We start from the raw sequence: 27,227 nt of genomic DNA, 5'->3' as shown, positions 1-27,227 counted from the left end.
TCTATTTGTTAGTTTGACATTACTGTTTATATTTTTTGATGTAGTTCGATGCGATTATTTTCCCACTCTTTATCCAAGAGAATCAGAAACAAGGGAAGTCAAAGAGCTAAATGGATTATGGAATTTCAGAGCAGATATGTCAGTCAACAGAACTCAAGGCTTTGACGATAAATGGTATATGTCACGACTTGAAAAGGTAAATAAGATTAAATAATCACATTCAGTTTCAGTTGACGCTGATTCACAGCTTTCATTATTGTCTGCACAGAACTGTCTAAAAAAAAGACAAAGATATAGTCATATAGTATATATCATCTCGTACTTGTGTTTTCGACCGTCTTACGTTTTCGACCTAATTCTACTTTCACTTCCCGTATGCTGCGCATGCCTATGTGACTTCATATTTGGCTGCTATACTTAGTAACAATTGGAAATGATACCAAGTGTGGTGAAGATTTTTCAAATAAAGTTATTATAATAAGTATTTACGTTTTTTTTATTTGATATCACATTTTTGTACCATTTCACTGATACTAGTTTTACCTTCCAAAAGAATCAATCTAAAATAAACAAATTTTCTATAAATATGGCAAAGCTCTTTTTGCTTGCAAAGTTAACTGCTTCAAGGTCATTTTGGGATATATATACTGTTAACGTCAAATTGGTTAAACTTTTACAGCCATTTGTCATGTTTGTCAAAATATCATTATTGTTATTTGTCAGAGGTCTCAAATAAGTATTGTTTGCATCATTTTGGAAAAGAATAACCTGTTGTGACAAAATCAGTCGATTTTTTAGCTCACCTGGCCCGAAAGGGCCAAGTGAGCTTTTCCCATCACTTTGCGTTAGTCGTCCGTTGTTGTTAACTTTTACAAAAATCATCTCCTCTGAAACTACTGGGCCAAATTAAGCCAAACTTGGCCACAATCATCATTGGGGTATCTAGTTTAAAAAATGTGTCGGGTGACCCGGCCAACCAACAAAGATGGCCGCCATGGCTAAAAATAGAACATAGGGGGTAAAATGCAGATTTTGGCTTATAACTCAAAAACCAAAGCATTTAGAGGAAATCTGACAGGGTTAAATTGTTTATCAGGTCAAGATCTATCTGCCCTGCAATTTTCAGATTAATCGGACAATATGTTGTAGGGTTGCTGCCCCTGAATTGGTAATTGTAAGGAAATTTTGCTGTTTTTGGTTATTGTCTTGAATATTATTATAGATAGAGATAAACTGTAAACAGGAATAATGTTCAGCAAAGTCAAATTTACAAATAAATCAACATGACCGAAATGGTCAGATGACCCCTTTAGGAGTTATTGCCCTTTATAGTCAATTTTTAACCATTTTCCGTAAATCTTAGTTATCTTTTACAAAAATCTTCTCCTCTGAAACTGCTGTGCCAAATTAATCCAAACTAATAGCCACAATCATCTTTGGGGTATCTAGTTTAAAAAATGTGTCTGGTGACCCGACTATCAAATCAAGATGGCCGCCACAGCTAAAAATAGTACATAGGGGTAAAATGCAGTTTTTGGCTTATAACTCAAAAACCAAAGCAGAGGAAATCTGACAGGGTTAAAATTGTTTATCAGGTCAAGATTTATCTGCCCTGAAATTTTCAGAAGAATCAGACAACCTGTTGTTGGGTTGCTGCCCCTGAATTGGTAATTTTAAGGAAATTTTGCTGCTTTTGGTTATATTTTTATTATCTTGAATATTATTATAGATAGAGATAAACTGTAAACAGCAATAATGTTCAGCAAAGTAAGATTTACAAATAAATCAACATGACAGAAATGGTCATTTGATCCCTTTAGGAGTTATTGCCCTTTATAGTCAATTTTTAACCATTTTTCGTAAACAGTCAGAGGACTTACTTAAATAAGTGATTTTCTAAATCACTGATTCAAGTAACATTATTTCCATAAAGGTTGGAAGTTAGAGTTGTCTTTCTTTACTAATCACCTATTTAAGTAGTACAAATTAATCACTAGAAGAAGTGATTTAATTTTATTGTAGCTTTAAATATAGAATACTAATGATCCAGGTACTAATTATGTTGCTAAACTTATCAGAACCAACATCTGTGTTGTCTAGGATGACCAGGTCATTTCAGGTGATGACCTTGTACTGAATCTAGGATAATGACATAAAAATCACTTGTTTAAGTATCAGACATCAATTTCCTTCCCAAAAATCACTTCTTTTAAAAGTATCATTCTTTTAATAACCCCCCACTAATTTCAACACCCCTGAACAGTGAAATTTTTATCGCGAACAGTAGAATTTTATTACATAATCTGAAAGATGAAACCTTGAACTTCACAGGAAAAATACTCCCATGCACTGCTGGGAAAAATCTTTCAAGAAAGTATCAGTTCATTATGTAAAGCCATCCCTTGCAAGAATCTATTGGGATATCCTAGGATATCCCAAGAACTTCCTGGGATTTCCTGAGATATTTTCTTGGGATATCCCAGGACTTCCTGAAATGAAATTTCAAGACTTTTCAGGAATTTTAGGGAGAGTATTGGAACAGGACTTCCTGGGATATCCCAGGAAGTCCTGATCCTAAAAGCATAGAACCAATTGGGACATTTCAAGACTTTTCAGGACTAGTAAACCTGAAATATCCAAGGATTGTCCTGAGAAGTCCCAGGGTTTCAGGACTTTTCAGGACTAGTAAACCTGAAATATCCCAGGATTGTCCTGAGAAGTCCCAGGTTTAAAAAACTTTTCAGGACTTGTTTACATGTAAATTATTTTAATATTGTCCTGTGAACTCCTGGGATGTCCTGGGATATTTCAAGACATACCAAAAAATCAACAAAAAAAAGCCATGGGGATAACATGGACTCTTATCCTTTTAATCTATGAAAAGACAGTATTCGATCATTCTTCCGACTTTTTTCTTCACAGCACATTTGATGGCATTTTTAAAATCAAATTACTTGAAAACAAATTTATTTTCTATAGTACAGTCACTGTTTTGTTCATTGTTATCATCTTCTATTCTCTCAAATGTTCCAAAAAGCTGTCTTGTCTTGACTTAAGTTTAAGCTGGTCACATAAATGTATCTTGGCCCTCACTATAGTTTTTTTTTATAACTCAGAGCTGCTGGTCTTTAACAGTAAATCTGAAACAAAACAAAAGTTTTGGATCTAAAGTTTGATAAAAAAAATTATATACCAAATCTCATGCATTAGTATGTCAGATTTGTTTAAGTCAACATGCTTTTTTCTTTATTTAAATGAGTACATACATGTATATATTTTGTGTATTAATGTACCCTGCCATTAAGGACATTTGATTCATTCATATATCATAGACTTTAAAATATCTCCTGACAATTATTTTTAGCATTTTTTCCCCCTACTCAATCATTAATTTAAAATTTGTAAAATTAAACATGTACTAGTATTCAGAAGTATGTATCTTAATGAATTAAGCAACTTATTTCAGAGATATTGCAGCAAACTGTTTGTGGTATATATCTTAATGTGAGTTTTCTCACTGTTCTATGTTTAAGTTTTTATATTATTATTAAAAGCATACCTATACAATTTAAATATTTTTTTCATTATAAGTAAAAACAATGTATTGCTAATTCCTTATGATTGTGATGAAAGAAAATCTTATGTAAACATTCTATAACTGTTTTCTTTACTCTTATTGTAACATGCACATATTCAAAATGGTGGAATCTAATGTATTTGTACTTACCAAAAGATATTATCCAAAATGCATGAAATCATCAAATTAATGCTCCTTAAAATCAAAGTCATGTCACCAGAAGAAAACATCTGCACTATTAATATAATGTTAAAATATAGAACTGTTGGAACTTAGTTAATTTCATTTATCTGCATTCACTTTGTGTTTAGGATATATTAGACATCTTTGCTTGTTGTCCAAGTTCAAATTCTAATTGTGTCAGGGGTTATTTAAGGAGTTAAATTTCTATTTTCTTTGAAAGGTTCCCTGGTTGAATAAATTTAATTTATCTTGAATATTTGATATATATATATTATAATAAAAAAATATCCATTTATTGTTTATTTACCATCTTAATGTTAAAGGTTATAATAGTAATTGCAGAACATGTATAATTTAGCCATATGTGATCCCCTGTATTTGGCCTCACACTTCCTGTCCAGTGTCTACACTAAAATAAGTATTAACCAGATGGCACATTTATACATTTCTTTCACTCTGGCTCACATTTCAAAGATAAAGAATTAAAGCATGCAAATTATTTGTGTGTTCATTTAGATACTTGCAATTATATAATTTAACCTGTTTACATTTAATCTATTATCTTGGGTATTACATCTATGGTTGTATGATCATGTCTTTAATATTGGGCTTTGAAAATAAATAATGTTTAATTAAAAAAAATCATGTTGCGTTGTTCATGTTGTTACTCATATTTTGGCTTGGGACATGTGACATGATTTGTGATATGTGAGTTTTGCATTTTCCAAAATTGTGTTCTAACATTTTTCATCAATATGATCATATACAAGTTGAACTGTGCACAAACAATTCTTGGAACTTAAATTTTAAATGGAATTGTAAATATACTTAAGTGGAATTCAAATTGCAAAAAAAGACTAAGTTTTGAAAAGAAACCCATATCTTTAAAGTCTTGAAATATCCCAGTAATTCCTGTTAATAATCTAAAGTCCTAAGAGTTCTTGAAAAATCAGGATAAACTTGTGTTCATCAAATATTGTAAGTCCTGAAATATCCCTGAAATTCCTGAAACAAATTTAAAGTCTTGGAAATTCCTGAAATATCAGGACAACAGATTTCAGGACTTCATGGGACTTCCTGGGACACTTGAAATTTCAGGATTTATAAAATTACCAGTGCTGGGATTTTTCAGGATATCCCAGGACTTCCTGGGATATCCTGAAAGACAAGATTTTTTCAGGACACCATTTTGCAGGGGATTATTACAGCATTTTTTCAATTAAAATTGAATTTTCAGCTAAATGATAGCATCAAAGGCATAAAACTTGCTACTTAAAAGAAGCAAAAAGTTCATTTTTTTTTAATTTTACTAATTAAAAGATATTATTTAAACCTATGTGTTTAAAATTTTGAAAAACTACAAAATCCCAATTTGTGACAAAACCTCAAATTTGCTACCCAAATAAGTGATTTAAAAATCACTTATTTCAGTAATTAAGTCCCCTGACTGGTAAATCTTAGTTATCTTTTACAAAAATCTTCTCCTCTGAAACTGCTGTGCCAAATTAATCCAAACTAATGGCCACAATCATCTTTGGGGTATCTAGTTTAAAAAAATGTGTCCGGTGACCTGACCATCAAATCAAGATGGCCGCCACAGCTAAAAATAGTACATAGGGGTAAAATGCAGTTTTTATGCCCCACCTACGATAGTAGAGGGGCATTATGTTTTCTGGTCTGTGCCTCCGTTCGTCCGTCTGTTTGTCCGTCCGTCTGTGCGTCAGTTCGTCCGTCCGCTTCAGGTTAAAGTTTTTGGTCAAGGTAGTTTTTGAAGAAGTTGAAGTCCAATCAACTTGAAACTTAGTAAACATGTTCTCCATGATATTATCTTTCTAATTTTACTGCCAAATTATAGTTTTGACCCCAATTTCATGGTCCACTGAATATAGAAAATGATAGTGCGAAGTTCAGGTTAAAGTTTTTGGTCAAGGTAGTTTTTGATGAAGTTAAAGTTACATCAACTTGAAACTTAGTACACATGTTCCCTACATGTATGATATGATCTTTCTAATTTTAATTCCAAATTATGACCTCTATAAAATATCCCAAAAAAGACATCATCTTCAAAAGAAATTGCATCTTTTTTTCCAGACAGGACCAGTTATACCAATGCCTGTACCATCAAGTTATAATGATGTGACACAAGAGAAATCTTTACGAGACTTCACAGGATGGGTTTGGTATGACAAGGAGTTCTTTTTGCCTCTATCATGGAAAGGACAGAGGGTTGTGGTTAGAGTAGACAGTGCACGATATTATGCTAAAATGGTAGGCTTAAAAATATTTATATGCAATTCAGTTACGCATCTATATAGCTATATCATGTATTCTACAATGTATAACTAAAACTGGATCTCATGTTTACAGCAATAAAATATGTTAAGGCCCAAACTATTAATACATGTGTTTCTTCTAACTCTACCTACCCTATATATTTAACACTTATTTTGCCCTTTTGAAACAAGCATTATTAAAGCAGAATGATTCCCTAATAAAGTAATTACCAGCTAAGGTATGTTTGTAAAATAAAATGATATTACCTACCCTATTTTTTTCAGCACTATGAAAAGGAAACTATATATATACTATAGGTCAAAGTAGGGCCCCAATATGAGTAGTGTAAAACAATTCAAACAGGAAAACCAAAGGTCAAATCTACATAGAAATGAGAAAACACTTAATATGAACCTCATTAACAAAGAACTACCACTGAACAACAGGGTCCTGACTTAGGACAGGTGCAAACAAATGCAGCTGTTTTAAACGTGATAACAGGCGCCTACAGTCACCTGATCTGAAACAGTAATGCAATATTCATATATTACAACATTGAAAGATACACTAAAAAATAACAATTAAAATGTCTTAACTTAATCAAAAAGATATACATGATATATTAAAAAAAAACAATTAAAAACATACACTGATATATTTTTGGTAATGTGTAACATGTGTAAGTTTTGTAGATAAATAGCATGTAAAACCAACCTAAGTTTGCACCCTAAATGAACTTGTTTGATGAATCAGCACTTTTTGTAACTCCATGTACATGACATCAAGTTCATTGTATCTGTGACAATGAAATCCATCAAGAAAAGTTTGTTACAAGATGTTTCTTTTTAATTGGAATGAGTCAGAAATTGTTGACAAATATAAGCAAAATCAATATTGAATCAAATTTCATTGTATTATATATTTATTGTAGTTATTGTACACTAGCTTTGAATGAAATTAAAACTTTAGAGGGGAAAAAGAAATAAAATCATTTAGCTATACTTTTTTGTACTTTCAGTGGATAAATTCTGTGTTTTTAGTTGAACATGAGATGGGACATTTGCCTTTCGAGGCAGAGATACAAGACATAGCAAAGTTTGGAACAGTGAACTATTTAACAGTAGCTGTTGATAACACATTAACACCCACTACACTGCCACCCGGTGAAATAGTGTATAAACATGGCAAGTAAGTATTCCAATGGTTAACTATTAAATGAAAAATGGCTACCCAAACCTTTTCTGTCTGAGATCCATGTTGAATAGGCATCTATATAATATAGGGTAAGTGTAAAGATACATGTACATGGACAATTTGAACTGGTACTGCTGTTGAAACCAAGTACAATTTTTTGGTTATACCACTTTTTTCATTTCTATGGTAGAAAGTATACAAGATCATATATTCACTTTCTAAAGTAAAAGTAAATGCAGTATTTCTTTTTCACAGTAGCTATTGCTAACAATAGGAAGAGTTTCTTTGGGTGTCATTTAATCAGGTTTCAAATCTTCTTGATTCTTGAGTCTAAACATGCTGAAGGTCTGCATCACCTGATGTCTTCAATATATAAATTATTATTTGAGGTTTCATAGTCTTCCATGTTTGTACTGAATATGCTTTAAAAAAATTGCTATCAGATGTAAAGCAAACAAAACCTCATTTCATCATGTCTACAACTTATCAAACTTGTAATATGATGTACCGGGGTACAGAATAACATGTGAGTTGTCGCATGGTAACTCTATCTGTTATTTTTATCATTACTGTGGCTAGTTTTTGTCGAGCCTGCAGTTTTTGTCGCAGAAAGCTTAACAAAGGGATAGTGATCCGGCAGCGGCAGCGGTGGCGACGTGAGCTAGCTTCTTAAAAGCTTTATATTTTAGAAGGTGGAAGACCTGGATGCTTCATACTTTGTACATAGATGCCCCATGTTAAAAAGTTTCCGTCAGTCTCATGTCCAATGTCCTTGACCTTATTTTCATGGTTCAGTGACTACTTGAAAATAAAGCTTTTTGTAAAGTTAAATTCTCTCTTATTATAAGTAATAGGATAACTATATTTTGTATGTGCATAGCTTGCAAGGTCCTCATATCTGTCATACAGTTTTTACTTGACCTCAACCTCATCTCATGGATCAGTGAACAAGGTTAAGTTTTGGTAGTCAAGTCCATACCTTAGATACTATAGGCAATATGTATGGTATATTTAGTGTATAAAAGGACTGTAAGGTGAACATATCCATCCGGCAGGTGTCATCTGACCTTGGCTTCATTTTCATGGTTCAGTGGTTATAGTTCAGTTTTTGTGTTTTGGTCTGTTGTTCTTATACTGACTATGCAACAGGTATACTATGTTTGGTGTATGGAATGATTGTAAGGTGTACATGTCTATCTGCCAGGTGTCATCTGACCTTGACCTCATTTTCATGGTTCAGTGGTCAAAGTTAAGTTTTTGAGTTTTGGTCTTTTTTTCTAATACTATATGCAATAGTATAACTATATTTGGTGTATGGAAATATTTTATGATCTATATTTCAGTCATGCATGTGACCTCATTTTCACGGTTCATTGTTCAGTGTTAAGTTTTTGTGTTTTATTCTGTTTTTCTTAAACTATAATCAATAGGTCAACTAAATTTGTTGTATGCAATGATTGTAAGGTGTACATGTCTACCTTCCAGGTGTCATCTGACCTTGACCTCATTTTCATGGTTCATTGGTCAATGTTTATTTTTCTTGGTTAATTTTAAGTTTATGTGACAGTTGTAATAAAGCTTTATATTTAGGACAATCAACATAATATCATTGATTAGTAAAGAAGGCGAGACATAACAATGTGTGCACTCAAGATTGTCTTAGTTAAAACATGGACATATATTATTATTCACATAAGGCGCAAGTGACCTAATTAAACCCCATATATATCTTATAAGGTCATTAGAACACTGTGCAACAAATTTATCTTACCAACTATCTGAACATGTGGTATTCACTGAGACTAGTGATCCATCTTAAATATTCAGAACATACTTCCATTTGTCTAAACAAAATCAAATGCCAACAATAACAACTTGTTTAAGCTTTAAATGTTTTTTTATGAATTTTTTTTCAATCGTTCATAATCAATTTCTTCCCCTGTTAAAACCTTTCAGATATTTCCTCAGCACAGTGTTGTTTTTACAAATAGACGTAACACCACTACCAAATGTGTATTGAAATAAACCATGCCTAGTTAAGCCCCTTATGAAATTTACATTGTCTCCACATGGTTGCTTTAATTTTGACCAATCATATTCCTAGAAATGTATAGGAGGTAATCATGGTAATATAAAATGTCATACAAGCACATATTAATTAATATGATTTTAAGTCGAACAGATAATCTGCTTTGATTTCTATATATATATATTACTGTCTTTATAATTTTGTTTATTTTATTGAAAAAGGAATCGGCATGAATATCACTTTTTTAACATTAGAATAACTATACGAAATGATTATGATTAATTTTATATTTTGTAGTTATCCTCCACATTTCTTCATTCAGAGCTTAAACTTTGGATTTTTTAACTATGCTGGTATAGACAGACAGGTTCGGCTGTATACAACACCACTTGTATATGTATCTGATGTTCGTGTTGTAACAGATTTCACTAATAATGGAGGCAAGTTATTATTTACATTTTTTTAATGGGATATAACTCAACCCCTAAAAACAATTACCTCTTCCAATATAATAAAAAGAAGATTGTTTGAGTATTACCCTGACTGTATGCAGATGACCTCTTGTACCAGATTTACCTCTTCATATTTTCCTGCTTTATTAAATAAACTTGTAAATAAATTTGCTACAAAACTGATTATTTTATTTTCCCTCAGTTACATCATACATGTATCTATGGTTATGGTGCTTCATACCTGAGGGGGGATAGGACCTTTATCGGGACTCCGGGATCGGGTGTTTTTAAGCTCGGGATTTCGGGATTGACACTTTCGGGATCCAGGAATTCTTTTTTCGAATTTCGGGACCTCAGGATTTCGTTTAATTTAAGCCCGGGATTTCAGGATTTCGTGTTTTTAAGCTCGGGATTTCGGGATCAGGACCTCTCCTACCCTCCCTCATACCTGCCAACTTTTCAAAATATTTATGGGGATTTTAGGCCTAAGAAGACCTAATGCTCCTCTAGCTTATATAGCCATAAGAGTATTTATCTAATTCTGTGTACTATTGTTTGAATGAGCATACATGTATATGTGGTTAAAACAATTTTATACTCATTTAAATGCTGTGTTTAGGAGTTTAAGTTTAGTGAGGTATTGAAAACCACAAAAACAAAATATATCGGTAACCATCTAAAACCACAATTGAAACCATGCAAAAAGTTGTTATCTATCACCTTTTTTAATGTATCAAATTGAAATTGTTTTTTTCCCCTAATTTAGGTTCAAATACTGGTACTGTCTATTGGACAATAACAACAAACTCTGAAAAGGTCAAAGTTCAGGTGGAAGTTGTTGATGCTGATAGTAACACTGTTGCCATGGGAGAAGGTATCCAAGGTCAAGCTACTGTTTCAAATGTTAAGCTATGGTGGCCATATTCAATGGTAAAAACTGGAGCTGCCTATATGTATGTATTAAAGGTAAGTTTCTTACCAAATGTATAGAGTTGTTTCTTTGTGAACATTTACTTTCTCAATTAAGAAATAATTCATGGGGGCTTGAATTATACTGATTTTACCACGGGATGGCCCTTCATGCTAAATATTTTACCATGAGCGACAGCGACAAACATTTTACAAAAGGTTTCTTCTTATATTGTTGCTATTGGAACATGTTAAATATCAGATATATTTTTATTCTCTGAAAAACTTGTAAGTTACGTGTCTTATTGAAGTAAGGACAAAGAAGTTTGTTCAAATTAGCTTTAATGAACGGTGATCCCATTTTTATACGACAGCAAAATTTTTTGCAGTTGTATATTGAACAGATATATCATGTTAAGGAGGGGTATTTGCGAAAAATACCAGTCGAGAGAATGTAAAATTTCACGAGCCGTAAGGCGAGGGAAATTCATTCTCAAGACTGGTATTTTTAGCAAATACCCCTCAAGAACATGATATATATATCTGTTTAATTACACCAAATGTTAATATACTAAAACACATTGTTGACCGTGACGTTACAAGCGTCCAGTCGGATAGAGTATTTTTTGGCAAATACCACGGCAGAGAGGATAAAAAAGGCATATCCTTTTAGCAAATACCCCGGCGGCGTTAAAAATGAACGATATTCATTTGATAACAGTAAATTGGTGAAAAATACACTGCCTATCAACCAATCAAAACCCCGGATTCTTACATAAGGTGTAATTGATATTGGTATCACCACGTCGTCGTCAGCGTCGTCCGAAGACAGATGGTTTCCGGATAATAACTTTAGTATAAGAAAATTGATATCAATAAAATTTTAATACAATGTTTATAACTGCAAAAGGAAGCTTGGGATTGATTTTGGGGGTTATGGTCCCTATGGTTTAGGAATTAGGGGCCAAAAGGGGCCCAAAACAAGCATTTATCTTTTGTCAGGACAATAAGTTGTGTATAAGTATTTCAATTGTTCTGAAATTGTACCACAATGTTTAATACCATAAGTAGAAGGTTGGTATATATTTATGGGGTTAAGGGGCAAACAGTCTAGGAATAAAGGACCAAAAAGGGGCCAAAAACAAGCATTTTTGTAGTTTCAAGACAAAAAATTGGATTTATCTTTCTTTGTCCAGAATGGTTATTGAATCACCTAAAACCAATGTTTTATGAAATCGTCTTTGAAAATTGGAGTTATCTTTCTTTTTCCAGAATAGAAGTTGAATCAACTTAAATCAATGCTATATACATATACAATGCAACATTCACTTTTACTACCAAATGATAAATTAAAGCAATCTTTACCATTCAGTGCTTACATACACCATTATAGGATTATGCCCCTTTACAAGTGGAAAAATTGAAGATTTTTTTTGTTTCCTTTCTCTTAAGGTGGTATGGGTGTCTTCCGCCATCTTGGATTGTAAAAAACAGAGAATCTAAGGTCCACATTTTCTATCAAGTTAGCAAAATTTGATACAGGAATGCAGATATTTAATGTGCATTTTCATTTAAAAGAACCAATTTATAAGAATATAACTTATAGTTATTAACATTTTTACAAGTATTGATTATTTTTGGTTGTTTTTAAAAGTTTTTGAATGGGCATTTTAAGGGGAGGTAATATATTCCCAAAGCATTGTCTGAAGCTATATCTTTTCCTAATTTATTTTACAATTCTATCATTTTGTTTAGTGTCTAATCACCAAATGGTGTTTTTTCCTGTATAATCCATACAAATTGTGTCATTTGGTCACAACCTGTAGCTTGAGAAAATGCGCGGTGACCTATCATTTTTATTAGCTCACCTGGCCCGAAGGGCCAAGTGAGCTTTTCTCATCACTTGGCGTCCGTCGTCCGTCGTCCGTCGTCCGTCGTCGTCGTTAACTTTTACAAAAATCTTCTCCTCTGAAACTACTAAGCCAAATGAAACCAAACTTGGCCACAATCATCATTGGGGTATCTAGTTTAAAAAATGTGTGGCGTGACCCGGTCAACCAACCAAGATGGCCGCCACGGCTAAAAATAGAACATAGGGGTAAAATGCAGTTTTTGGCTTATAACTCAAAAACCAAAGCATTTAGAGGAAATCTGACAGGAGTAAAAATGTGTATCAGGTCAAGATCTATTATCAGGTCAAGATCTATCTGCCCTGAAATTTTCAGATGAATCGGTCAACCCGTTGTTGGGTTGCTGCCCCTGAATTGGTAATTTTGAGGAAATTTTGCTGTTTTTGGTTATTATCTTGAATATTATTATAGATAGAGATAAACTGTAAACAGCAATAATCTTCGGCAAAGTTAGATTTACAAATAAGTCAACATGACCGAAATGGTCAGTTGACCCCTTTAGGAGTTATTGCCCTTTATAGTCAATTTTTAACCATTTTTCATAAATCTAAGTAATCTTTTACAAAAATCTTCTCCTCTGAAACTACTGGGCCAAATTAATCCAAACTTGGCCACAATCATCTTTGGGGAATCTAGTTTAAAAAATGTGTGGCGTGACCCGGTCAACCAACCAAGATGGCCGCCAGGGCTAAAAATAGAACATAGGGGTAAAATGCAGTTTTTGGCTTATAACTCAAAAACCAAAGCATTTAGAGGAAATCTGACACGAGGTAAAAATGTTTATCAGGTCAAGATCTATCTGCCTTGAAATTTTCAGATGAATCGGTCAACCCGTTGTTGGGTTGCTGTCCCTGAATTGGTAATTTTGAGGAAATTTTGCTGTTTTTGGTTATTATCTTGAATATTATTATAGATAGAGATAAACTGTAAACAGCAATAATGTTCATCAAAGTAAGATTTACAAATAAGTCAACATGACCGAAATGGTCAGTTGACCCCTTTAGGAGTTATTGCCCTTTATAGTAAATTTTTAACCATTTTTCGTAAATCTTAGTTATCTTTTACAAAAATCTTCTCCTCTGAAACTACTGGGCCAAATTAATTCAAACTTGGCCACAATCATCTTTGAGGTACCTTGTTTGAAAAATGTGTCCGATGACCTGGCCATCCAACCAAGATGGCCACCACGGCTAAAAATAGAACAGGGGTAAAGTGTAGTTTTTTGCTTATAACTCGGAAACCAAATAATTTAGAGGAAATCTGACAAGGAGTTAAATTGTTAATCAAGTCAATATATATATGCCCTGAAATATTCAAATGAATTGGACAACCGGTTGTTGGGTTGCTGCCCTCCAATTGGTAATTTTTAAAGAAATTTTGCTGTTTTTGGTTATTATCTTGAATACTATTATAGATAGCGATAAACTGTAAACAGCGATAATGTTCATCAAAGTAAGATCTACAAATAAGTCAACATGACCTAAATGGTCAATTGACCCCTTAAGGAGTTATTGCCCTTTATAGTCAATTTTTAACAATTTTCATTAATTTGGTAAATTTATGTAAATTTTTACCAAATATTTTTCTCTGTTACTAATGGGCAAAGTTCAATATAGATTTAATTGTAAGAAGCAAGAAAGTTCAGTAAAGTAAGAACTTCAAACACATCACCATCACCAAAATACAATTTTGTCATGAATCCATTTGTGTCCTTTGTTTAATATGCACATAGACCAAGGTGAGCAACACAGGCTCTTTAGAGCCTCTAGTTATATTTTTGAACATATATCAATAGATACTACGTTTTGGCAAGTATTAACAAATTCTATCATTTTTATTTTAGACTCCCATACCACCTTAACTTAAGTTTGTCTCAACTAAATTAAATGAAATGTGCATATAATGCTTATTACCTCTAAACTCAGTTGTGTCCATACTTGCCTCCACCGTTCAGGGTTCGACCTCTGCGGTCGTATAATGCTGTGCCCTGCGGAGCATCTGGTTTTTATTTATTTTTCTATTAAATATATGATCAAGTTCATTTTAAAAAAAGGGATTTATACCTTGAGCCCCCACAAAAACATATTGGTCTGTTACGTTATTAGTGATGTATTTGTGAAGTCATAACTGTTGATGACATTTTGTTCAAATCTGATTTGTGGCATAATTTATGACAATTTTGCTGGAAAATTGACAGTTACAAGACGCCTTGCCCAACAGACACATTTTCCTAAAAAAAAACTGGACATGAAATATTTTCATATATTTTTTTTTATTTAATTTTAAGAATTATACATGTACATTAAATTTACTCATATAGTTGGAGTTTAAAGATACATTTTACAGGACCATTTATTGGAGTTCCTGGTTCTTCTCCCTTAAGAACAAAAATGACAACTTTTCAATTGGTATTGGTAAATAACTTTATGTGTGTAAAAAGATAATACACACTGTAGTCATTAGTAGAAAGGTACATATTACATGACATACAATTTGTCAAATTTGAAATTACCCTGTGTTTAAGATAGCTTTGAATTTAGCAATGACTTGCATAAATCAGACTTTGATGAAATATGCAATATATTTTTGAATCTTAAGCTTATTCCTTTATACCTGACCATGGTCATGCAAGGTTTTTTCAATACGAAAATGTAGGTAATGCTTTAATAGATAATTATATAAAATAGATTAAAAGAAACCCACCAAAATTAAATTTATATTAATGGATAATATATGCATGCATTTACTTTTAAGTTACAAGTTGTGACATGGACACTCATACCAAATATTCATATACAAAATGTACCTATTTATTAACAGGTTACAGTGAAAGACTCTACAAGTGCATCAACAGATATATATAGACAGCCATTTGGATTCAGGACTGTTAACAAAACTAACACACAGTTACTGATTAACAACAAACCATTTTATTGTCATGGTGTGGCCAAACATGAGGATTATGATGTAAGTAAATACAAGGAAAATGTAAACAATGTGTAGTTGCCTTACTTACAATCATACTACATCTATTTACAATTATAAAAATATTTTTAGGTTAAGATTGCATGAAATGCAATCAAAACCTTATAGGACCGACTTGATATCTAAATCTTCCAAGACTTTTACACTACCTTTTTTGATACACAAAATATAGTGCATAGGTCATAACATTCATATTATTCATATTATATATACATATAGTCTTTGTCAGGCATTTTGTCAGGGGTTGAATGAAAAAACAGAAACCAGTATTTACAAAACTATTGTGATATTTTATAAGAACAGATATATTAGCTTTCCATGTACTACCTTCACAGTTACTTTTTTAGTCATGCTAGTGCAGCATTCATAGTTAAAATCTAGTAGAATTAGAAAACCATTGACAATGCCATTGATGTATGTGAATATCTATACAACCAAAAGGAACCTTCAAAGCATAGTCATCTTTTAAAGGTCAACATTGACTATGAGATTTAGAAATTTGGTTACATGATAACTTCTACTTTTATCAAAGAACAATTTCATTATGAGATATTTTAGATCATGACAGTACAGATGAATTTTCTACAGATCTTTATCAAAATGGATCAAACAAACAGAAATGATCTCTAAGGATGAACATTTTTGATAGCATTAATAGGCCAGGACCTCATATTTGATAATGGCAGAAGAAGCTTTAGTTACTGTGGATTCATTTATATTAGTTGGAAACCAATTTTCATGGATTTCGTTGGTACAGGTGAACCGCAAAATTAAATCATCAAGGAATTGCAAATTGCAAATTTTCTATAGACTTGTAAGCTGATTTCACCAAAACCCCAAAATTAAGTATCCACGAACATGCAAGTTTTCTGTATTCCACTAAAATTGGTACCCACCAACAATAAACCAATCTACAGTATTGTGAGTATATAATATATATGGCTTAGTCCACATTAAAACAGTACTCTTTATTCCAGCTTAGAGGTAAAGGTTTGGATATGGTCAGCGTAGCTAAAGATTTTAACATATTGAAATGGTTAGGTGTGAACTGTTTTAGAACATCCCACTATCCCTATGCAGAGGAAATAATGGACCAAGCTGATCAGCAAGGCGTTGTAGTAATTGATGAATCACCTGCTATAGGATTACTCTAGTAAGATGTTAGTGTATAAAAATAAGGAGATGTAGTATAATTGCAAATGCGACAACTATACAAAAAACTCAAATGATGTTGTAAGATTTAAATTGCCATATGTGGTTCATAAGATAAGTGTTTCTGGTTTCTCGTTTTTATATATATAGACCTTTGGTTTTCCCCGCTTGATGGTTTTACACTAGTTATTTTTGTGGCCCTTTATAGCTTGCTATTCGGTCAGGGCTTTCCATTGAAATTGAAGTAGAAGGCTCAATTAAAATTATAGGCGGCTGTAACATGCGTTCGGCGAAGCCGGACGCCCACCAAGCTGTAAGCTTGGTGCCTTACGGCAGGGGCTGGGGGCCGCTCAAGGCCCCCAGAAGCTCTGGCATAAATAGAACAAAATCCTGCATTCTCGCAATCTCCTGGCCCCTAATTTCATCTTTCAAATGACCATTTTTTATGTATGAAATTAAAGAAAGAAAAAAAAAACTCAAAGAAATTTCATTTTTTTTTATGTTAGTTTTTTATTTTCATTACCTTATGCTTAAAATTTATTTACTTTTAATGTAGTTTTATTTAAATAATCATCCGGTTTGTTAGAAAACTTGATCGATTTATTTTGCATAAGTAGGTGCATTTGTAAACAAATGACCCCCCTTTTCTCTCTAAAGACTGTTACGCGTATTTAAATCATACAATTATTTCTCAAGCATTGACAGAAAATTGATATATCCTCTGGCTTTCTCTTTTTTTTGTAAACTGTTCAATAAGTAGGATACATAAATCATTAGGAAATGTTATTTATTTGAGGTCGAGTCGACTATATTCTACTTTCGTTTTTTACCTTGATTGTCTGAACACCACGTGGGCTTTGAAAAAAGAACTTCAAAAGATTCTGTTTTCCAGATTCTGAATAATATGATCTACTACACTTTCTTTAATTTAACTAATAATATTCCATAACATAAGATTGTCATCCTATCTGATTGTCTTCACGTTTTAAAAGCCAAAAAAGCCAACGAGTTAATGACCATCGGAACGTCTCTATTGTTATCGTTCAATGACCACCGGAACGTCTCTCTTGTTATCTTTGAAAAGAAACGATGCATTCTGACTTTAAATAGACAACCAATCAGTGACCTGAATTCGTGTGAACTATATATAGCCAAGGTAAACACTGACTTTTCATCCTTGTTTATCGTGACCGCGACTTTGCGACAATACGTCTCTCGGCAACCTGTAAACATTTGAAAAAGATATTTTTTTCCTTTTGAATTTATATTTTTGTCAGTGAAGTAGCCGGCACTTGAAGCCACCGTAAGCGGCGGATTTCCGCCGGCTACCGGCTTCAATGGAAAGCCCTGTTCGGTGTGAGCCAAGGCTCTGTGTGGAAGGTGTACTTCGACCTATAATGGTTTACTTTTATACATTGTAACTTGGATGGAGAGTTGTCTCATTGGCACTCATACCACATCTTCCTATATCTATATGAACAAGTTAATGTATCTTTACACACACAAATCTTGTCAGATGTTACTTGTGCACTATAACTTTGCTTATTCAGATGATGAATAGCATTACATGCACAATAACATGTGGTTGATATGAAGGACCCACATGGCACAAAAAGAGACCAGGCCCATTTGTTTTTTAAATTTCTTTCAGAATACTATTATAAATTGTCAGACAATTTTTTGTAGGAGTTATTGCCCTTAAATGATAAGTAATAACTTTGAAAAAAAACATTGCCTGATATTGTCGAGCTATTGAAATTTGTCTTAGAAAAATAGAAATTTTGACTAGAATAAATGATCATCAAGAAAGTGGTAATGACCAAAATCTTAAGGTGGTACCTAATGCTTTAACTAAAATTAATTTGGCTTGTTTAATTTTCTTAAAATTTTGACAAAGACAAAGTATTTACTTTGACCCTATGACAAAAGTATAAAAATTTCAAAAAATTTGAACCAACCGTTTTTATAAACAGAACAATTACACTGGTATAAGCAGTTTGACAAACACCTATTTTGATCATTGAGAAGCTTGATATTCCCTTATGAACACAACGTCTGCTGATTTTACAGAGTGATCTCCCTGTAGTGTTAGGTACTTCCTTAAGTCTGCTTATTATGGGAGTTATTGATCTTTATAGATAATCTTTTATATTGTTTTGCCTTTTTTGTGGTTTATCTTGAAAACTTTAAAAAAAAAATTAAATAGAAACTTTGAGAAAATGAAAATTATAGCTGAATTAAAGATCTGCAAGTAGCTGAAGTTGTCAGTGCACATTTAGTAGTTATTCACCTTTTAATGATAATTTTTACTGAAAAGTGGCTATTTTTGAAGCGGTGGGTTAGCCTCTATAGCTAGTTATAATTTAATTATGGTATAACAGCTTCATTCTGAAAATGAGTGCACCAGCAATGCTTTCACAACAAAAGAAAGTATTCAATTCATGTTATAATTACATTTTAATGCTACAGCGATGACATTAAGAATTATATGAAACTTTTTCTTTGCAATGTTTTAACATTATCACTTATAATACTGGCAGTACACACAGTCAGATCTTTTGTATTGTATTCTGAACTAAATTTGATATTGCAGTGTTATATGGATGTTCAAATCAAAGTTTTGGATTCTAATTTATAAAAACTTAGTTCAAGGCCGTACATTGACTTATAATGGTTTACTCATTGGCACTCACACCACATCTTCCTATATCTATGTTATGTATCTTTTGTTATAGTGAAGGTAATTATGGCAACAAGACCTTGACCTTACACCTTCAAGCCATGAGGGAGCTAGTATCCAGAGATAAGAACAGGCCTGCTGTTATAGCATGGTCTCTAGCTAATGAACCTAATTCTAGATTAAGTATATCTGGTCCTTACTTCCAGTGAGTATAAAATAGTAAATGTGGATTAATTTATTTAAATGTATACCAATTTTGTGGATTGAGGAAACATTTAGTTTTCTTTAATTTATATTTTTGGTTTTGTTATTTTTTTTAAAGTATGCATTAAAGCCTATAGAATAGTTGTTTTTTTATTCAACATTTAAATTTGTGGTTTCACTTTACCTATGCTATGAAATGCATAACGATTAATATTCTAAAAATAATATAAATGCTCATTATTTATCATGTTTATCAAAGATATGATCATATGCCTGTCTGAAGACAGGAAGCTTACTAGTTTCCTTTGAGAAATTTTAATTTAATTATTTATATAAATATGATTGTCTTGGTTGAATCTATTTACAACTATACTTTCTTCCTTGACTATTTAGATCTAGAGCTTCACATATTTTTTAGCTGCTGCCTATTTTTTGAGTCTTTAGATTTACATGTTTTTGGGTTGCTGTGTCGATAATTGGCATAATCATTTGTTTTTGTTCATATGACATGGTTTACAATCACAGCTTTTACCTATGCTCAGTATCATGATCTATCATTAAGGTGGTACCCAACACCTTAACTAAAATTAATTTGGTTGGTTTAATTTTCTTATAATTTTGACAAAGTATTTACTTTGACCCTTTGACAAAAAATTTGACAAAGTATTTACTTTGACCCTTTGACAAAAATATAAAAAATTCTAAAAATTTGAACCAACCGTTTAATCAGAAAAATTACACTGGTTATATAGCAGTTTGACAAACACTTATTTTGATCATTGAGGAGCTTAATATTCCCTTAACAACACAACATCATTAAAACGTTCTGCTGATTTTACAGAGTTATGTCCCTGTAGTGTTAGGTACCACCTTAAAGGTAAAGAAGCAATCTCTTTTAACTGAATTTAAATGCAATTGTATTGTAATTTCAGAAATTATTGCAAGGTTTTTAACTATTGATTATTAACTCGACTTGATGAGAATTGCAATTGAATAACCTTCAGTTTGACAGTTTTAATTTGTTTGACAGAGTGGTTTGATCTGGCGTTAATGCATCAAAATCATACATGCAGTTTCACAGAACTTTATTTTATTTCAATTTTATACATTTTTCCAATGGATTAGAAGCTCTACAGTTTTAGTTTGATTTCTATTTAAATACAGCACAGTGGTGGATCCAGGGGGGTTCCTTGGGTTGAAACCCCTCTGTTTTTTTGGATGATCAATGCATATTTGAATGGGGACGTATAGTTGGACAACCCCTCCCCCTCCCCCTCCCCTACTTTGACTTAAAGTATCATCTTTAAATTATTGATTTTTTTAATTTCACCTTAGTACATCAAAATATATCAAGAAGTTATTGGGCTGTTATTAACAAAGTGAAAGCAGCATGTCATTTTAAAATCATTTTTTAAATGTTTTAACAATTATGGAACTCTTGGTAATTACACCCTTTTACTTCTTAGACAGGTATATAATTTGACAAAGACTCTGGATCCATCTAGACTGGTAACCTTTGCTTCAAGTAACAGTAACCCATTAACTGATCATGCAGTTAGTATATTTTAATAATATATATATTTATGCAAATTAAATTGAAAATACATTTTTTCTTCAACTATTCAGTGGCTGAGTCACATAGTGTAACTGTTGTCCACTAAAAACCAACAGTTGTCAGGGTGGTTTTTGTCCTCTTTATAGATATGGATCTAGATCTGTTTTGGTTAATAAGTGTTAAATGACTAACAGATCATTTTGATATTTCTTTTCCAATAATTTACCTTTGGAAGGTCTAAGGTCATTGGGAGACAGCTATATACCAAAAGTGTAAATACATTTATTAACCAATAGAAGAAAATATGCATATTTTGAAAACAAAAATTTCCTGATGCATTATGCATTTATCTTGTTAGCAATCTTTATAAGTACAAAGAGTATACATGGTTTGGTAATATTTATAATTTTCAGATGAGTTTCAAAATATCACCGATAATTATGAGCAAAAATATAAGGAAGTGTTAGTCATGCAAGACATGAACAAGGCTATCTTGAGTTATAACTCATATTGAAACATACAGACATTAAACATGTCAAAAGAGTTACAATCATTCCTTGTGGATTGATTTGAACACTTGTGAGTTTGATGCATAAAAAAAGAACATTTCAGATTAGACAATTGAAAAACCTTGACACATTCTGTATAAAGTTAAGTTTTAAGATTATGAGATTTGTTGGCAGAGAATGACAGATCACAGTTGTGTTTTGTTTTTTATAGATGAACATAGTTGATATTATTATGGTAAACATCTATTTTGGGTGGTACCAAGATACTGGTTACCTGCAGACAATTCCATACCAGGTACCACCAACTTTGGGAGGTCTTTTTAAGCACTACAATAAACCTGTAATGGTCTCAGAATATGGAGCAGAAACTCTAACAGGATTACACACAGTAGGTTTGATTCTTCTTGTTTAAGGATGTCTGCTTGTCATGTTTTGATTTTCTGAATCCTCTGGTTTTATCCATTTGAATGCCTTAAAAAAAATCCCCATGAACCCTTTTTTTCTTTTTATAGATCTTTTACATGTATAATTATGAGTCATTTGTAAAAGTCTTATAAAATTGTATTTATTTTTTAATAGTATTCAACTGGTCAATGATAAAGCTATGAAAAATCAAGAGGGAACATTTCCCCGCCAATATTCCAATGGCTAATATCTCGAAAACAAGCACATTAACCCCTATAATATTTTTGCTTTTTTGATTCCTCAATTTATTCGCTATCAATACATACTAGTTTTATGAAAAAAAAATAGCACGTTTTGTGTTTATAGCAGTTATTTTCTGATACCAATGGTGTATGCTGTTCCAGTTTGTTTCATAGATATAAGAAGATGTGGTATGAGTTCCAATGAGAAAACTCACTAATCCAAGTCACAATTTGTTAAAGTTAACCATTATAGGTCAAAGTACAGTCTTCAACACAGCCTTGGCTCACACAGAACAGGGAAAGCACCAGTACTTTAAACTTTAAGCCAATAATCTTACTTCTGTACTGCTGAATGTTTGCTCCTCTGTTTCAAAATAGCAAACTTTTAAAGCAGTAAAAAATGATAGGACTGTGTCTTTGTTTTTGAGATTTAATCAATTGAAAATTTCAGTGGGAAATGGTTCTCTCTAGATTGTTTATACATCTAACATTGCATGCATTGGCACCTTTTACTTTTAAAAAACTATGAAAAATTATCAATTAAAAAAAATAGCTTTTACAAAATATGCATTAAAATTATATAAATAATAGAGGTAAGCAGACAACATTTTTATTGAAACTACATGAATAAAACCATATCAAAAAAGATACAAGAAGGACAGTCAAAATTTTAGATTGAAAATAAACTACAGTGAAACCTGACTAAACTGAAACCTGCATTACCTGAAAACCTGTCTAAACCAAACATGTTCGTAAGCACCGTCATATCAAATTATGTGTGTTGTGAACCTGATAAAACCAGACAAAATCATAAGTCCTGAAGAGGTTCAGTTTAAACAGGTTTCACTGTAACAAAGCAATGTAGCTAAAAAATAAAAAGACAAACAGACAAATACTAGTACACAAGACATGTAGATGGTGAGATGGGCCTAGTGAGATACAATTTTTAGCATTAATATATATGTAGGACTCGGAAGTGCGATGGGGACGCTGAAGTTCGATGGTCTCGCTGAAGTGCGATGGTCCACGCCGAAGTACGATAGTTTTGTGTATGACGTTTGAATAATGTGACGTTTTCAAAATACAACATGGATTCGCAGGCAGGGGAATAGGGTTTTGTAGATGAAGGTTTCATGCAAACAAAGGAAAGTAAGGAAATAAGAAGGAAACGAACAGTTTTAAGCATTACATGTTGAGGTTACAAAAATTGTTTAAACATTTTAGGCAGCAAAGCGACTGAAACTGAACTTGATCAGCAAATGGGCTAACCAGTATTCTGAATTATGCCGCAGACTTTTTGTACGATAAATGCAGTATACTAATCTAAATATTAATCTTAACTTATCTTTACGTAAGAGTCACATGATTTTATGTGGGCAATTTAATCAAATAAAAAAAAATGCTAGTATTAGCAATGTTTCAATGTTTTTGCTATATCAAGTTTATATAATGTAGTTTTATTCCGAAGATCATTTTTTTGGTTTTGAAGGAACACGGTCGCTCTAGTCATTTTTTTTATGGTTTCAGTCTACAACATGTCAGACAGAAATTAACCTGACTAAACCCTACTTCCCGATTTATCATCCTCATCTTTGTTTTTCGTGAAATAATTGCCTCGCTATTAGTCAAGCATAGATTTACTTGTCGGTATTTTACTTCGTGGATACTGTTCTGACATCAGGTATATATAAATTGATGAAGAATTGTTGTGAGCAATTACTAAGTTTTATCATAATATATAAGTAAATGAGATGGACACTTCTTAGTACTATTATAAAGACCTAAATGCTGAATCTTTTTTTTTATTTCTCTCTTGAACACCTTATTCCATACTCTTGCGTGCTAAAAGGAGAATTAGAGACTTGGAAAATTAGATTAAAATAAAAATTAAAGTCTTTGGTTTGATCTTAACAGAAGTTAAAACATCTTCCAAATAAGAGGCAAGCAGCTACTTTTGTCAAATCTTAATGGTGTTATTTTATTGCATTTTACTTTTACTCAAAGTCTTAGGTTGGCCATCGCACTACAGCGTTACTACCATCGCACTTCAGCGTAGATATCAACACGTTAACGTCACACTGTCACCATCGCACTTCAGCATGTTAACCATTGCACTTCAGCGTAGACCATCGCACTTCAGCGTGACCATCGCTGTTCGGAGTACCATCGCGGTTCCGAGTCCTACATATATAAAGTTTATATTTTTATTTGTCCATAGAGTCCGTCATTTACCTTCTCAGAGGAGTATCAGAAAGACTTACTCATTCAGTATCATCAAGTATATGATACCTTAAGAAAAGAGTATCTAGCTGGAGAAATGATCTGGAACTTTGCTGATTTCCTCATTGATCAAAGTAAGTAATTAATTTGTCTGGTACACTTTGAGCATGTTGAGTATATATATATGTAAAGACAAATTATAGAAACAAATAGTCATTGTCTGAATTTAAAGATGAATACTGACTTTGCATGACCATCATGGGTAGTCAAGGTGGTTATACAACTCCGTGGTAGTATTTCAAATCAATGTATTATAAAATCATACATAAGAAATACAAAATCTATTAGATTTTAAACTCAAATATTAGAAAATGGTTTTAACCTCAAATATTAGAAAAAGAAATATTGACTAAGCAGCTGAGAGCTGCCTGAAGATTCTTACTTTTATAAATATGCTTGTAATCAGGATATTCTAACAATTCATATAAATTTACTGGATCCTCTAGAGCATTTGACCAGGTCCACAATTTAATTTGAAAATAGATCTTTCATTAGGTTATAACTTACAAAATAAACTTGAATAGAAGGAGTGAACCACTACTTTGGTACTGGCATGAAAATACAGATTTTTTGTGTTATTAAAATTTGCTGTTACAAAATGTTAGAAATTATTATAAATTAAGGAATGTATCTCCCTCATGCAAAGCCCTGATTCCTTTCATGGATTTGGCTATACTTTTTGGACCTTTTGGATTATAGCTCTTCATTTTTTATATAAGCTTTGGATTTCAATATTTTGGCCACGGGCATCACTGAAGAGACATGTATTGTCGAAATGCGCATCTGGTGCAGGAAAATTGGTACTGTTAATGTTATTGCAGTTTAGTTCAAGTAACAGAATTTCACAAAAATACATCATTTTGTTGATTTGATACATTCCTAATTTTCTGATGTAATTACATGAATGATGAGGTCATGAGTCAGTTTTATAAATAATTACGACTTTTATTGACCATAAGTATACTGAATTGTTCATTGGTTAAGATCAATCTTAGTTGTAAGTTATTTTTTGTTGAAACAGACAAGAGAGCTGGAAAAACACTTCTTTGAAGCTCATTATTGCTACACATGAATTAAGATTATTATTTGCAAGACAATTTCTCAACACATTTTTGTATTCTAACAAAACTATTTTCTTGCACTATTATTGATCTGTATAGTCCATGTCATTTCCTAATGTATTAACACACTTTTTATGTTACAGAAACTAATTGGGCATATGGTTGTAACAAAGGACTATTTACAAGACACAGACAACCTAAAATGGCCGCCTTTACTGTTAGAGAGAGATATATGAAAATGATTAATGAAACTCAGAAGTACCAGAACTAATAAAGGGATAAACATTTGACAATCATATATAAATATACTAGTATATAGATATATGTGAACTAAAACAAAATGCTATACTTAAATTAAAATCAATATAAAAAACACAAATGATTTATTATACATGCTTCAGGGTTCTATTTTTTTAAGGATTTCTTTATTTCATACATTCCAATTTTACTGTAAAATCATCTCCACCTCATACCATATTTATATCACTATAATTTTGTAATTTAGAGTTTACAATTTTAATAAAAAAAACAAAAATTTACTGATTGAAAAAACAAAGAAATTATTAAATGGTATGATTTGATAATGACTTTATCCAAGTAAACCTTGACAAATTTCTCTTTAGTGCAATATGTTTTTTTAACATTAAAGATTGAATAATTACAAAGAATTTTCAAACTTTTTTATGCAACCCCAAGAAAAATTGCCACAGGATTTTTTTCCAGTTTTGACCTAATCACATAGTTATCAAATAAGCACCACAATGTTTTTTTTTTGTTATTTTCAAATGAGGTTAAAGGATACGAAGAGAGAAGATTTTAATAATCAGTTTGAAAATGTCATATTTGTTGATTAATAGATAGATGTAGTCAGAAAGTTGTACTCATAAATTGTTAATGTCACAAAATCTGAGGACCATAGCAGTTTATTTGCTTAATGCTTATTATCATTTTTTTTTAAAGACTCACGTGGGATGCTTATCGTATTATTTAATTAAGGAAAGCTTACACTAATTATACAATGAAATGAGATTTATTAAAAGGTTATAGCATTGTTTTCATTAACAAGACAACAAAAGAAGAAGATATAACTATATATGTTTGTTTTAACTATTTATGTAGAATGTTAGATGACTAATATTTTGTTTAATTATTTATGTAGAATGTTAGATGACTATGTGATGATGTTGATGTATATGAAAAAGACAAGTTTGTTTCATACTCTATTTTATGAATGAGATTAAGTAAGGAGATTGTAGTAGTATTCTTATGAATGAAACTAATTCCAGATAGTTTAGTTGTTTGTTAAACATGTTAAAGCTGCAATTGACAAAAGAGTTAAATTAATTTTTCAAATTGCAAAATTAGTAGCGGCTTACATAATGATATTATGAGAATGATGTAATAACTATTTTTTTTATATGTTTTATGAAATGGGGAAATTGTTGCAAAGTTTTTATAATTTTAGAGATATCTATTATATTTTTGTATGACATTCCTTGTTTTTTTCTATTATGATTTACATTTAAATTTTGAATACCTTTGATCTACATTATTTGTTTGAAATTTAATTTCGTAATCCATTTTATAATTATACACCAAGTGCTGCCAATCTTTATACTGTTCAAG

The 27,227-nt window shown here is 31.9% G+C and overlaps 1 protein-coding gene across 1 annotated transcript; it reads left to right on the top strand.

Moving 5' to 3' along the window:
• LOC143075852 (beta-glucuronidase-like) lies at positions 1–26,259 on the top strand. Its single transcript, XM_076251431.1, has 12 exons — positions 1–196; positions 5,852–6,028; positions 7,053–7,222; positions 9,555–9,697; positions 10,476–10,675; positions 15,349–15,495; positions 16,491–16,666; positions 19,401–19,550; positions 21,016–21,103; positions 21,825–22,001; positions 24,479–24,614; positions 25,745–26,259. Exons 1-12 carry the CDS (start codon positions 137–139, stop codon positions 25,870–25,872), a joined length of 1,752 nt encoding a protein of 583 aa, XP_076107546.1. The 5' UTR covers positions 1–136; the 3' UTR covers positions 25,873–26,259.
• The last annotated feature ends 968 nt before the right edge of the window (positions 26,260–27,227 follow it).

The sequence above is a fragment of the Mytilus galloprovincialis genome, chromosome 5, assembly GCF_965363235.1.
Source record: "Mytilus galloprovincialis chromosome 5, xbMytGall1.hap1.1, whole genome shotgun sequence".
In the NCBI taxonomy this organism is placed as follows: domain Eukaryota; kingdom Metazoa; phylum Mollusca; class Bivalvia; order Mytilida; family Mytilidae; genus Mytilus; species Mytilus galloprovincialis.
Note: the sequence above shows the minus strand (reverse complement) of the source record. Positions and strands in the feature narration are given on the sequence as shown.